The 13509-nt window shown below is 36.8% G+C and overlaps 1 protein-coding gene across 1 annotated transcript in view; it reads left to right on the plus strand.

Annotated features, from left to right (window-relative positions):
* Nucleotides 1-12394, plus strand: part of myom1b (myomesin 1b) — a 34137-nt gene extending 21743 nt beyond the window's left edge. The window contains 23 exon segments of the mRNA XM_056743739.1: nucleotides 17-213; nucleotides 354-480; nucleotides 568-752; nucleotides 835-949; nucleotides 1122-1278; nucleotides 2120-2226; nucleotides 2316-2360; nucleotides 2465-2601; nucleotides 2708-2852; nucleotides 2938-2997; nucleotides 4305-4372; nucleotides 4940-4961; nucleotides 4964-5052; nucleotides 5311-5398; nucleotides 5504-5542; nucleotides 5647-5752; nucleotides 5966-6129; nucleotides 7133-7169; nucleotides 7258-7280; nucleotides 7502-7557; nucleotides 8048-8263; nucleotides 11165-11654; nucleotides 11767-12394. Coding sequence (XP_056599717.1) covers nucleotides 17-213; nucleotides 354-480; nucleotides 568-752; nucleotides 835-949; nucleotides 1122-1278; nucleotides 2120-2226; nucleotides 2316-2360; nucleotides 2465-2601; nucleotides 2708-2852; nucleotides 2938-2997; nucleotides 4305-4372; nucleotides 4940-4961; nucleotides 4964-5052; nucleotides 5311-5398; nucleotides 5504-5542; nucleotides 5647-5752; nucleotides 5966-6129; nucleotides 7133-7169; nucleotides 7258-7280; nucleotides 7502-7557; nucleotides 8048-8263; nucleotides 11165-11654; nucleotides 11767-11864 — 2771 coding nt within the window. The 3' untranslated portion in view covers nucleotides 11865-12394.
* The last annotated feature ends 1115 nt before the right edge of the window (nucleotides 12395-13509 follow it).

The raw sequence follows: 13509 nt of genomic DNA on the forward strand, positions 1-13509 counted from the left end.
TCTTGTGCTATCCCAGCATCCCCTGCTCCTCCCTATGGCATCACTGTGTTGGAAAGTGTGCGGGACTCGATGGTGTTGGCATGGAAACAGCCCACTTTCATTGGTGGCGCTGACATCACCGGCTACTTCATTGATTACCGTGAGGTCATAGGTGGAGTGCCGGGAAAATGGCACGAGGCGAACATCAAGTCCATCAGCGAGCGAGCATATAGAGTGAGTGTTCTCACTTTTAAATAAAACTGACAACTTTTTAACTTTTATTGTATGAAGGTCATCTGGGAAACGTTTTGCATTATATACTATATTTATATTTAGTTTGAGATTCCTAACTCACATCTATTCTTCTTTTCCAGGTGTCGGACCTGAAGGAGAACATGCTGTACCAGTTCCAGTTACGCGCAGCCAATATGGCTGGTGTGGGGATCCCATCTCAGCCCAGTGATGTATTCAGATGTGAGGAGTGGACCATTGCTGTTCCTGGTAAAGAAAAGCACAATTAAAACATATTTTCACAAGCCACAGTTTTCCCTTAAGATAACAAAATAATCGATCTTTGTTTTATTGCAGGACCTCCCCATGACCTCCAAATACAGGAGGTTCGAAAGGACGCTCTGGTGTTGCTATGGAAACCACCCGTGTACCAGGGCCGTGATGCTGTAAATGGATACTACGTTGATATTAAGGAGGCTGATGCAGACTTTGAGATGTGGAGGGGTTTTAATGAGAAAGCCACTGATAAGAGGCACATGAAGGTTTGTATGTGACGGAGCTGATGCGGTGGGCTGGTTGAGTTGTGACATCAGTAGTCGGTCATTGTTCTCTGTGCGGTTCTAGATCAAGGATCTAAAGGAGGGCGAGTCGTATGTGTTCCGCGTGCGAGCTCAGAACAAGGCTGGTGTAGGAAAAGCCTCAGAAACCACAGAACCGGTCAAGGCCGTGACTAAACCAGGTACTACACCCGTTGTTGGAGAGAGATGTAGAAAGAAGCAAAAACATATTTCTTCTTTATTCACTTCTCACAGGGACACTCAAGGGTGCAAATATGCTGTTTAAATAAAAGAAATTTATTGGCAAACTAAAAGAATATCAGAATAATCCAGCAGATCTTTTCTTTCCCAAAGGCACTTCGGAGATCGTGGTGGAAGTTGATGACGATGGCGTCATTTCTCTGAACTTCCAGTGTTCAGAACTCACTCCTGACTCCAAATTCATCTGGTCCAAGAATTATGAGGAGATGTCAGATTCTGACCGCATGACCATGGACACCAAGGGCAACAAGTACGTTTGTGAATTATATGTTGTAAAACTATTTGTATTGAATTAAAAATAATTGCTTCTGATCAAAGGTTTAGTTTAATTGTAGGTTTTAAAAAAAATGTAATAAGCTGTTATTTGGTATTTTTAGTATTCATGTTTTTTTGTAGTTATCTATTTTGTTTTGTGCTTTTGTAATTAGTTTTTTAACAATGTCACATAGTTTTTTATTGCAGTTTTAGTTGGTATTTCATTTCATTTTAATTGATATTTTAGTTTATTATTGTAGTGCCTCGAATTCCAGCAATATATTTTATTCTTTGTTTATTTACAATTTTCAATAATATTTTCAATAATATAATATAATATGATTATAATAATCTGTATTTAGAAATGTTTTATTAGTTTAGGAGAATAATCCTGCTTCTGATGAGTCATATTGTGCCACTTTTAAACAAATAATATCATAATTTATCCATTCATATTAGATATGTTTTTTATGTTCTCTGTCAGTTCTCTACAGTTTATTCCAAAACATATTTCATATATATTCAAAATTGAAAAGCAATCTTTATACATTTTATATTGTAGAGCTGAAACAGAAAACATTTAAAAATACACTAAAAAACATTCATTTGATTGATCATATGCTCTTACTATATGGAATTTTTACATATGTTTTTTTGTGCAAATTATTAGTCGATTTGTGTTTATTTTGTGTTAAATTAATACTAGGGACATCACCAGTTTAAATGACCATAAAAGTACAACAAAAAGTACCACAAAGATCAGTTCAGTTCAGTTAAAGACGGATTGTGTTGTTAGATTGTTTATCTTTCAGTAATGGTTGTGTGTCGTTGTGCAGGTCTAAAGCAACCTTTAAGACGCCTTCAGAAGAGGATCTTGGGATTTACTCTTGTGTGGTCACACACACTGATGGAGTGTCAGCCAGCTACACAATCACTGAAGAAGGTTAACATCAGCATCTCTTGTCATTTGAGAATTGTACTGTGTTTACCGGAGTAACTGTTGATCATTCATCACATCTCATGTTCGGACAGGTCTAAAGGATCTCTTGAAAATCAGTCACGAGCACAAGTTCCCTAGTAAGTCCTTATGTCGGTGTTTCCTTGCAAGGGTTCACATTGGTAATGTATATGAAAGGATCTGGAGTAAACTGTGATGTCAAGGTTGTCCTGTCCGTCTGCAGTTATTCCTCTGAAGAGCGAGCTGGCCGTGGAGTTGCTGGAGAAGGGAAGAGTTCGCTTCTGGCTCCATGCGGAGAAGATGTCTGCCAACGGAAAAGTTGAATACGTGTTCAATGACAATATGATTTCCCAGGGAGAGGTTAGAGGAAAACTAACTCCAGCACACACAGTAATGAATACATTTGCACTAAATGCAATACACGTGATTTGGACTCGACACATTTGAGGTTTTTCTCTGTTTGTAGAAATACAAGATGAACTTTGATAAAAACACAGGCATTATTGAAATGTTCATGGAGACTCTGAGCAAAGACGACGAGGGAACGTTCACTTTCCAACTTCAGGACGGCAAAGCCACTAATCAGTCCAGTCTGGTGTTGATCGGAGACGGTACATATAAACATTCACGTGAATGTACACAAACACGTGTGTGATGTATGAATTTACATTTATGATAAAATTTCATTGATTTCAGTCTTCAAGCAGTTACAGAAGGAATCAGAGTTCCAGAGGAAGGAATGGCACAGGAAACAGGGTAAGACTGCACAATGTATATTTTATATATATATATTAGGGATGTCAATAGATGACTTTTTTTAATCACGATTAACCGCACGCGTATAGTGAAATTAAACATACAGTACACTATTTATTTTGTTTAACATGTTTATTTTAGTGCTATCAATCGATTTAAATAAAAAACGAACTAATCACACACTGCTTTTATGTTTTTAAATAAACTTTTACATCCTAATAATTTCACATTTTATCTCCAAATTAATGTAGAAATAACACATTTCTTTAACAACATCATTATACGAATGAGAGCAAGCATTCCAATATTGGCGGCTTTGGAACTAATGTCATTATTTAATATATAATTTTTTCTCCTAATCAACCCATTATAATAAGTATAATGTCTAACAGTTGGAAATGTACACGAAATAAAGACAGATGCTGTCAATCTACTCTGGTCATTTCAATCATTTCAAATCGCTCCTCCGTAGTTTAAAGGCCTTTATATGAATGAGAGCCTGAATATTTAATATCACGTTAGACAATGATGACAGAATAAAACGGATGTTTTTATTTGCACATGAAATATATAGCGTTAGTTCTGACCGGTCACGTGAGTCAAGCTTGCATCAGCTGATCCTCTTCTACCCATAGAAATATGACGCAATCACAGCTTCCGTTTTAAAATTCATTCAGCCAATAGCAGCTTATGGCGTAGCTCAGGAGCAAAATACCCTCCTCCATCCCCAGCTCCACCCAGGGTCGAATAGGGAGGCAAAATCTGCCCTGGATTATTCGGCCCTCATCGGCACTCCAGCATTACTGTCGGGGGGTTGTATGTAACGTGTCATTGCGTTACATGCATACGTGTCTGGATCACTAATGCCTTCACGTTGCGTGCATATACGTCCATCTGTCCAGCCCTAGCGTACATACATTAGCGGCCCACTGGGAAAAGTTCCTGTACTCCACGTGGCCAGTCCGCCCCTTGTTATTTCCGAGTGGTCAGTCCACCCCTGGCTCCACCTCACATTTACAATGGGGACTTGACCTCAGTTTTCCTTTTTATAAGTCGCAAAAACACTTTAATTATGTGTTACACATGTGTAGAAGTCTTTAAGAACTAATGATATCTGCTTGTTCTGTTTACCATAAGGGGGTGCAGTGACTTAAACAATTAAATAAAAAAAATGACTTTACAATATTCCGATTGCATGTTAAATTTGTTTTAATGATTAAAAGTAATTCATGTTGCAAGAATGTAATCATACTGTATCCGTTGCTGGAATCTGTGTGTGTTAAATCACTGTTGTGTGTTTACTATAGGTCCACACTTTGTGGAGTATCTCAGTTATGAAGTAACACCTGAATGCTGTGTTAGACTGAAGTGCAAGGTGAGATCTCTCTCAATTCAATTTAAAATACTTTTTAGAAGGATTATGTTTAGTTATAATATTGCCAAAACATAATAAATAAAACAAGTAATGACAAAAAAAAGAGCAATGTCACAATTACAAGAAACAGTAAGGTGGTTTTAGAATAAGATGCTGGGTAAAGATTACAATTTTAGTTAAATTATTAAAATTTAAATGAGAGATGTATTTTTATTTTATTTATTTATAAACGTTATTTAACCAGGAAAATTAAAAACTCTTGAGATTTACAATCTCATTTACAAGAGGGTCCTGGCCAAGATAGGCAGCACAGTTTAGTTGAATAAAAACATACAAAATTAACAAAAAAATGGCAATCAGGTGACTCTACAACCAAATGATTTGATTAAATTAAATTATTTTAAGAAATTAATGATATGATATATAAATAATAAAATACAATTATTTTAACCTGACAAGGAACAATAAGAGAAAGCGGGATGAAGATGATTAAAATCACAGTTTTTGTATTTCTCTTGCTCTCGGTTCTTTATTACTTGCATCCATTTATATGACTCCATGTTGTAGGTCGGTAACATGAAGAAAGACTCGTGGCTCTCTGGTATAAAGACGGACGTGAGATTAAAGTCAGTGAGAAACTGGATTTCTCTGAAGGAGTGTTGACTCTGGAGATTGCACAGGTACTGTGCGGCCTCTGACAATGTTTTATTAATACCTGAATTGAAAAAAAATTGAAGTTTTATGTTTGAGTTTAATTCATAACTGTGAGTTTTGAGCTCAGGTTTAGAGTGTCTGTCAGGTGAGATTTAAGAAATGACGACTACCAAAGTAAAACTAAATAAATCCTATGAGATTTAAACAATAGATACTCAAATTATTTTATTGGGTTTTGTGTGTGCACTGCGTACTGTATGTGTTTGTTTGTTTGTGAACGGCAGATCTCAAAGAAAGATGCCGGTGTTTATGAAGTGGTTGTGAAGGACGACAGAGGCAAAGACACATCAACCCTCAATCTCACTGACCATGGTGACGTTCATATTTGATCAAAAAAATCTTCAGAATTTCTTCTGGTTTATTCCAAAAACATAAAACCTGCTTGTTCTTTTGTAAACGTTTGTTCTTTATTTGCAGGATTTAAAGATTTGATGAATGAGGTCTTCAGTGTTATTGGTAAGAAATGTATTTTTAATATGTCCTATTGAAGATCAGTTTTTACTGTATATCATAATTTAGACACCGTGATCAGAGTAACAGCTGACGTTCTGTTTGTCCAGCCAACTCGTCCACTCCACTGAAGATTCAGAGCACTGAGGAGGGAATCAGACTTTACAGCTTTGTCAGCTATTACAACGATGAGCTGCACGTCACCTGGCATCACAAGTGAGACTCTCTGTTTCCAAAAATGAAGATTTGTTGTGCAATTTGCTTTAAAAACAAAAGTTTACTCGGGAGAAAGTATAACTTAAGTAAAATTAGTCATTCCTAAAGTACAATTAAAACGAATTAAAAGCAAACTAAAACCTGAATCAATTCGACTTCATCTGTCTGTAGCAGTTAAGATGCTTATTTACTGTGTGTGTGCGTTATTTAAAGGGACGCAGCGATCGCATTCACAGATCGCATTAAGAGCGGTGTGGTGGGCGAGCAGCTCTGGCTTCAGATTTCTGAACCCACTGAGAAAGACAAAGGGAAGTATGCCATCGAGTTCTTCGACGGTAAAGGAGGTCTGCGCAGGACCGTGGAACTGGCAGGACAGGGTGAGGAGACCCCCTAGCTGCAATGCCATCTACATAGACAGCTGTCTTCAAAGACCACCCTAACTGAAATGCAATCTATTAAAGGGATAGTTCACACAAAAATGAAAATTCTGTCAACATTTCCTCACCTTTGAGTTATTCCTAATGTGTATACATTTCTTTGTTCTGATTTACACAGAGAAAGATATTTGGAAGAATGTCTTGCCCACCATTGACTCCCATAGTAGGAGAAATCCCTTTATCTTTTTTTTTTTGTTTTGATCCGTCAAACACAAAAGAAGACATTTTGAAGAATGTAGGACAGCAAAGAGTTCTGGGGCATTGGGATCAGTGTATTTTTCCTACTATGGTGGTCAATGGGGGGCAAAATCTGTCTGGTTGTAAGCATTCTTTGAAATATCTTAATATGTGTTCATCAGAACAAAGAAATTTAAGTAAATGATGACAGAATTTTCATTTTTAGGTGAAGTATTTATTTTAGTGATCAGTTCAAGTGTTCTGCCTTGACAGCAAGTGTTCGCCATTAGGATGTTCACAATGACATTTATCAAGATTGACTTCAACAGTCCCTTTTATTTTGTCTTCATAACTTTATTAAGCAGTGCATTGTTTATTACTGCTGTCCTTCTGAAGCCTTGTCTCTCCATATTTTTTGCCATAAATCATTCTTATTAGTCGCCCTTTATGTTTGCCGCTGAGTAACTAATAACAGTATTAAAAAATGCAGATCCTTTCACTAGATAAGACATTTATTCATTGTCTGGTTTCGTTTAAAGCCCTTTAAAGCTGCACTGAATCTGTAAATTTAACCTTCAACCATTTGGAGTCCACTATGTAGAGTTAAATCCTGGAATGTTTTCATCAAAAACTTTCATTTCTTTTCTACTAAAGAAACAAATACATAAACATCTTGGATGACATGGGGTTGAGTAAATTATCATGAACATTTATTTTGAAAGTGAACCACTCCTTTAATGTGTATAAATGGATGTTTGTCTTTCAGCATTCGATGATGCGTTTGCTGAATTTCAGAGACTCAAGTAAGTGATGCATACTGGATATGGACGCAAAGTTTGAATAGATAATATTAATGTTGATGTCTTACACGTGACACTTTTTTTGTTGCAGGTCTGCAGCCATCGCAGAGAGAAGTGAGTAGAAGAATGCAGAAACACTCACCTTTATCGTTCACTCTTATGAGATTCAAATTGTATCTTTGAATTAAACATTTGAGGTCAAACCTTGAAGAAATGTCAACGTCCAACATCAAAATGGGCAGCCTCTAGGTTTCCTGAGATATTCTGCTGTTATGATCATGGTTTCTATCTGTTTCATGGTAACAGGATCTGTTTGCCTTTGTATCGTTTCTCAGATCGCGCTCGCGTGGCTGGTGGACTGCCTGACGTCGTGACTATCCAGGAAGGAAAGGTAGCATTTGCCCATAAGAAAAAAAGCGCAGATATCTCAGTTATTTCTCCAAGAAATCAATGAGACTAAACAGAAAGCAAATAGAAACTTTTGTTTAAATCTCATTTGCGACTTAAATATTTTTTTCGTTAGATTTTCAGAAGAGATCAGATTAGTCAAGTCTGCAATCAGAAGTCAATATTATTAAAGATCTCAATATGAACTCTTCTCATTTCTCATCAAATTGACCCAAATCCAGATTATTTTACCTCTACAATCTACATCCAATTGACACCTCCACACTCTTCGTAAATTACAACAATTGTCCCACGTGTTGTTGTTTTTATTTCCCCTAAGCAATATAAGGAGAAACATCTGTTGATAAGTTGATATGCAACTGAAACCTCCTGAGCAATGAAAGAGCAACTTTTGAGCAATAACATATTTCTGTGGGTGGTTGTGAAAGCCTATAATTGATATGATTGGTTCAGAATGTGTTTCTATCGCTCAGGCTTTGAATCTGACCTGCAACATCTCAGGAGATCCAGTGCCCGAGGTCACCTGGCTGAAGAACGAGCGCGAGATGGTTTCTGACGATCATTACATCCTCAAATTCGAGTCTGGCAAGTTTGCCAGTTTCACCATCACCGGCGTCAACACGTCCGACTCCGGCAAATACAGCATCCTGGTGAAGAACAAGTACGGTACCGAGAGCGGCGATTTTACTGTAAGTGTCTTCATGCCAGACGGAGAAAAGGTGTCTTCATCGCAGACGAAGAAATAATAAACCAAAGAGAATGCAAGCGAACGAAATGGGAGTTCCTTATTAAATTATTAAAAAGTATATGTACAAAAAAAAGGAAAATGAACAAAATATTTATAAAATTACCATCTCATGGGAATTTGTACATGCAAAAGTGTGCGATTATTAGAAGAACAGTTAAAAAAGCAGATCATATAAAACGTACGAATGAGATCGTACAAATTCATAAAATGTTTATGAATTGCCATGAGGTTGTGTTTAAAAAATTACAAATAAATATCATAAAGTGCATTTTGGAAAATATTTATTGTGGACAGTAATGCCCCTGTATTCATTCATTGGCATTGCATTGATTATCAGAAGGTCTGTACTCGATGAAAATTATTAATGGTGCTAATATCTTGGTTGGGGGTTGCAAATAAAATTTGAAGTGTTGGTTTAAAATCATCGCATAATGTCAAAAGAATGACCCCATATATCAGATACAAAATCTCTGTATAGTTTCAGTTTTAAAGTAAAATTTACTGGACCGTTTTCTCAGCTTCACGCCCGTATGGAAAGAACACAGTTTTTAGTCCAGGATGTGTGGTGCTTTATTGTGTGTTTGGCTTTTCTTGAGTTATAGATTCAATGAGAAACGGATGCACTAACTCTGTGCATGAACGTTTGACGCTCGGGGAGAAATGAAAGCTCTATTATTTCAGTTTATTTCCATCCTGAATATCGGTGGTTCAATCCTGGGTGGGGTGTTGCAGTCATACGAAAAGAAAGATTTTTGTGAACGCGTCACTATTAAATGCACTGCATGTGACATCACTCCCTCCCAAAATGGAGTCAGTTTGTGAAAGATAAAATCTGAGAATGTTACATCCTCACTTCCTGTTTTACCTCACAGATAATCACATGTCATTTCCAATAAATGGAGCACATGTTCTCTCACCCACCTCTCTGTGTGTGATTTCAGTGTCTCGTTGATGTTCTTTTCCCTCATGTCGTCTTTTCTCCTCCACACTGTACATCCCTTCATCCTGAATCCTGCATCTGAGACGGTGACGTCATCCTTTCGCCTGAACCCTCGACCCAACTGAACAGTCACCAACTTTAACTTTTTCAACTCCAGAGCTAACCCACACATACAATTCACAAAAAATGTCGTTTTCATATATTAATCAAAATAAAATATTTAGGAACATAAAACTTTAATGGGAATCAAATTGGTATTGGTACAAAGGTGAAGTGAAGTGTTATTTCCGTGCCACAATCTTGCTATCTTTTGTGTATTTACCGCTAATGGCCAGCTCTTATAAAAAGAAATACGTGCTAGGGTAATTTTTTAAGAAACGCACATTTTACTTGGACATAGACTTCCGTTTAAAAGTGTAGGGTCACTTGAGTGAAATGTTTCATTCATTACACAAGTTTTTAATATGAAAGACTTGGACTGAATAGTAAAGAAAAGGCAGTCAATAGGAGGTCAAATTAGTCATCACTAAGCTGCTTGGTGAAAAGACGAGAGAACATTTCGGTAAATTCTAGATGAAGGATAAATATAACATTGTTTCATTGCACATTATGTGGGATTTTTTACAAAGTTCCTAAAACAATTTCTGTTATTCCATAGTTTATTATTCTGAAATGAGGAAAAAAACAATTATGAGACGCTTAGTCTATGTAGTAAATAGCATGTTTAACGTATAAAAATGCACAAAAAAACTCAATAAGCACAATGATTAAGGGGATATGTGACTGGAAAATCCTGTAAATGTACAGATTATAAAGGTTTATTCTATATAATTTATATTCACACTTTTCAAAAGTTGTCTCCTGCATAGAGTATAGGCTGGCATAGAAAGTATTTAACATTAAAAGTTTACATGTATTCATTTTGCAGAAGCATTTATCCAAAACAATTCACAAATGCGGGAGTTTTAAAGTGATTCCTAACCCAAAAACTAAAACTAAACTAAAATTCTGTCATCATTTACTCACTTCGAGTTGTTCCAAATCTGTATAAATGTCTTTGTTTTGATGAACACACAGAAAGATATTTGGAAGAATGCTTCTAAACACACTTATCTTGCCCCCCATTGACTCTCATACTTGGAAAAATTACTTTATGATTTTTTGTTCTGTTGAAGACAAAAGAAGACATTTTGGAGAATGTAGGACAGAAAATAGTTCTGGGACACTTTTGACTACTGTCGTTTTATTTCCTACTATGGTGGTCAATGGGGACAAGCATTCTTCCAAAAATCTTTCTCTGTGTTCATCAGAAGAAAGAAATTTATACACATTTGGAACAACTCGAAGGTGACTAAATGATGACAGATTTTTTGTGTGAAGTGTTACTTTAGTGTGTACAGATCACCCCCCCAAGAAACCTGTCATGATTTATTCAAAGCCTGTATACACAAAAGCGTGCAACAGTAAAAGAATGTTGGTAGCCAATGACATTTCTGAAAAAACCTTTTGTGTTCTGCAAAAGAAAGAAGGTCGTTCAGGTTTTTTGGATGAACTATCCTTTCAGAGCCAAATATAGGCATTGTACAAAATCATAGTAATTACTTTTCTCATCTTTATATCATCGCTTTATAAATATATATATATATATATATATATATATGTGTGTAATTTTGTCAATGCGCTAAACCGTACCGATAGTTTACAATGCTATTAGGAGAGTTAAAGCTGAAGTAAGCAAGGGAGAGAATGGACAACATGAAATACGTTTTCTTAGACATAAAACAGAGACAGTTATTGGTTAGTCAAATAAATGCGGGACAGTTATGTTTTCAGTTGTTTTTGAAAGTTGTGAAGGATGCTGCAGTTCGTATGTGTGTAATCTGTGCCACTTGCTCTTGCCAGTTAAAAGCGACGGAGAACATGGGAGATTATGGGGTCATTTCATACCTGGCTGATGCTGATGGAAATGTGACTGTTGGACCTGCAACACCTTTATCCACCAGTCGTTCAGCGAAACCCCCATCCAGATCAACACCTGCCCCAGTTATACAAGCACCAACAACATCCGCCCCAGAGACACCTATTCTACCAACATCTGCCGCAGTTACCCCAGCAACCCCAACACCAGCTCCTGTTACCCCTGTTACACCAACACCCGCCCTAGCAACGCCATCACCACCATCACCCGCTCTAGCGACCCCATCAACACCCGCCCTAGTGACCCCATCACCACCAACACCCGCCCTAGCGACACCACCGACATCTGCCCTAGCATCCCCATCACCACCAACACCCGCCTCGGTTACCCCAGCGCCCACACCATCCACTCCCACACCAGGCGAGGATCTCAATAAAAAGGCAGTTACTGAAAACACATCATCACTGCGTAAAGGTGAGAAAATGTGCAGCCATCAAAAACATACATACATGATCATTCTTCTAAACAGTAATAAACAATGTGCTGCTATTGTGAGTAATTTTTTCTCATATTGACTTTGCTGTAGACTCGGAAACTGTTGGAGATCTCGCAGACTCCGTTCCTGCACACGAGGCCTCGTCTGCGGCCGAACCTGAGGAGTCCACAGCCGCTCCTGTACAATAAACAATTATTTGGTGTGAAACATTTACTTGAGTGCCAGAACTATACCATCTATATTATACGATCTAAATAAAACGGGTTGTTTTTGCTGTGACTGATGAGTGTATCACACAAACAATAGACCTGCAGCATTTGACATGTTTCAGGACTTGGTGTCTACTAGAGAGTAATTTTGTCATGGAGTATATGGAAATAAATAAATAATCAGTTGCTCAATTAAGAATAAAGATTCTCTATTCTGGCCATCCACCAGTGTTTAGTTAATGTTGACATAAACACACCAGCTCATTCTCTCACTCAGATAAAACGCACGTTTTAAATCACTGTTTTTACAATGTTGGGTAAGTAGCCTCAAAAGTTGGGTTGATTCGATCAGTGTTTGGTAACATATGTTCGTTCATGAGCCAGCAGATTTTTTTTTTCATATTATACCCAACAACGGGTTGAGATGACACAGCTTTTTGGAATGCATCTACAACATGTAAATCATCAGAAACTGTAATTAAACTCATTGCATTAAAAGAATAACTTGACGTTTGTATGGGAAAGCATTTTAATAGTTGCTCAGTAATTCCTTACACTATGAAGATCTGAACAGACTCTATTCTGTTTTGTTTTCACTCTATTATGTTCAGTCAATGATGAGTGATGTTTTACACTGTACTGTTGATTGTAATCTGTCATATAGTAATTGAAAACCACAGATGAAACGGGTCAGAAGTTTATACAACAGCAGGAAAAATTAACGGATCATTTAAAATACGTTTTCTGAATGTGCTAATTTTAAGTGTGCGTAAAATTAGCATTTTTATTGCATTCAGTGAACTACTAAAAATATTTCTTCAAAATTTCAAATCAAAATATTGTATTATTTGCATTTATTTGCAGAAACTGAAAACTGGGGAAACAGGTCAAAATGACAGAAAATATGTTTTTTTTTCAGACCTCAAATTCTGTAAGGAAACCAAGTTCATGTTCACTTTTAATCAATACAACAGTCGTATTTATACATTTTACTCACAATTTTGTATGTCTTGTCATGCTATAAGTCTTTCATACTGCTGTTGAATGACTTTGTCACTCCTGAGCTATGATTTTGTTGAAATTCAACAAACACTGGACTGAAATGCCCGCAATGCATCTAGACATGATTTTTAAATGAAAGTTTGGTCTCTTAATAATTTCTTATTTTTTTTCAAAGCTATATTTCTCACATAGAGTCAGTTAACACTGTTATATTAAATGTGTTGTTGTTTGGCAGTTATGACATGATATCCTGAGTTTTCTGTATGTTGGTTTTCGGCATAAATGGGCAAAAATGGTTTGTATGCTGTTTGAAATAAAAAGCTCATTTATGTAAAAAAAAGCTTTGGAAAGTCAATCACATGAGTGCATTAGTCTTCTGACTTAATACAGTATAGATGGATCCAAACTGGGCCCTTGCAGTGATCACTTGTCACTTCTGAAAGACAGTGGACCATACATCAACATTCCATCTCTACAAGCCAGCCAGTTAATAGAGGTCAGCGCTTTTTTAGTGTATACAACCTCAAAATACGTATAAGCTATACACCTCATTCTCCTCATAGCATTACACAACAAAACTGCTGTTATGCTCATACAAAATAACCATGTTATTATTTGACAG

Source organism: Triplophysa dalaica, chromosome 1 (genome assembly GCF_015846415.1).
Source record: "Triplophysa dalaica isolate WHDGS20190420 chromosome 1, ASM1584641v1, whole genome shotgun sequence".
Lineage (NCBI taxonomy): Eukaryota > Metazoa > Chordata > Actinopteri > Cypriniformes > Nemacheilidae > Triplophysa > Triplophysa dalaica.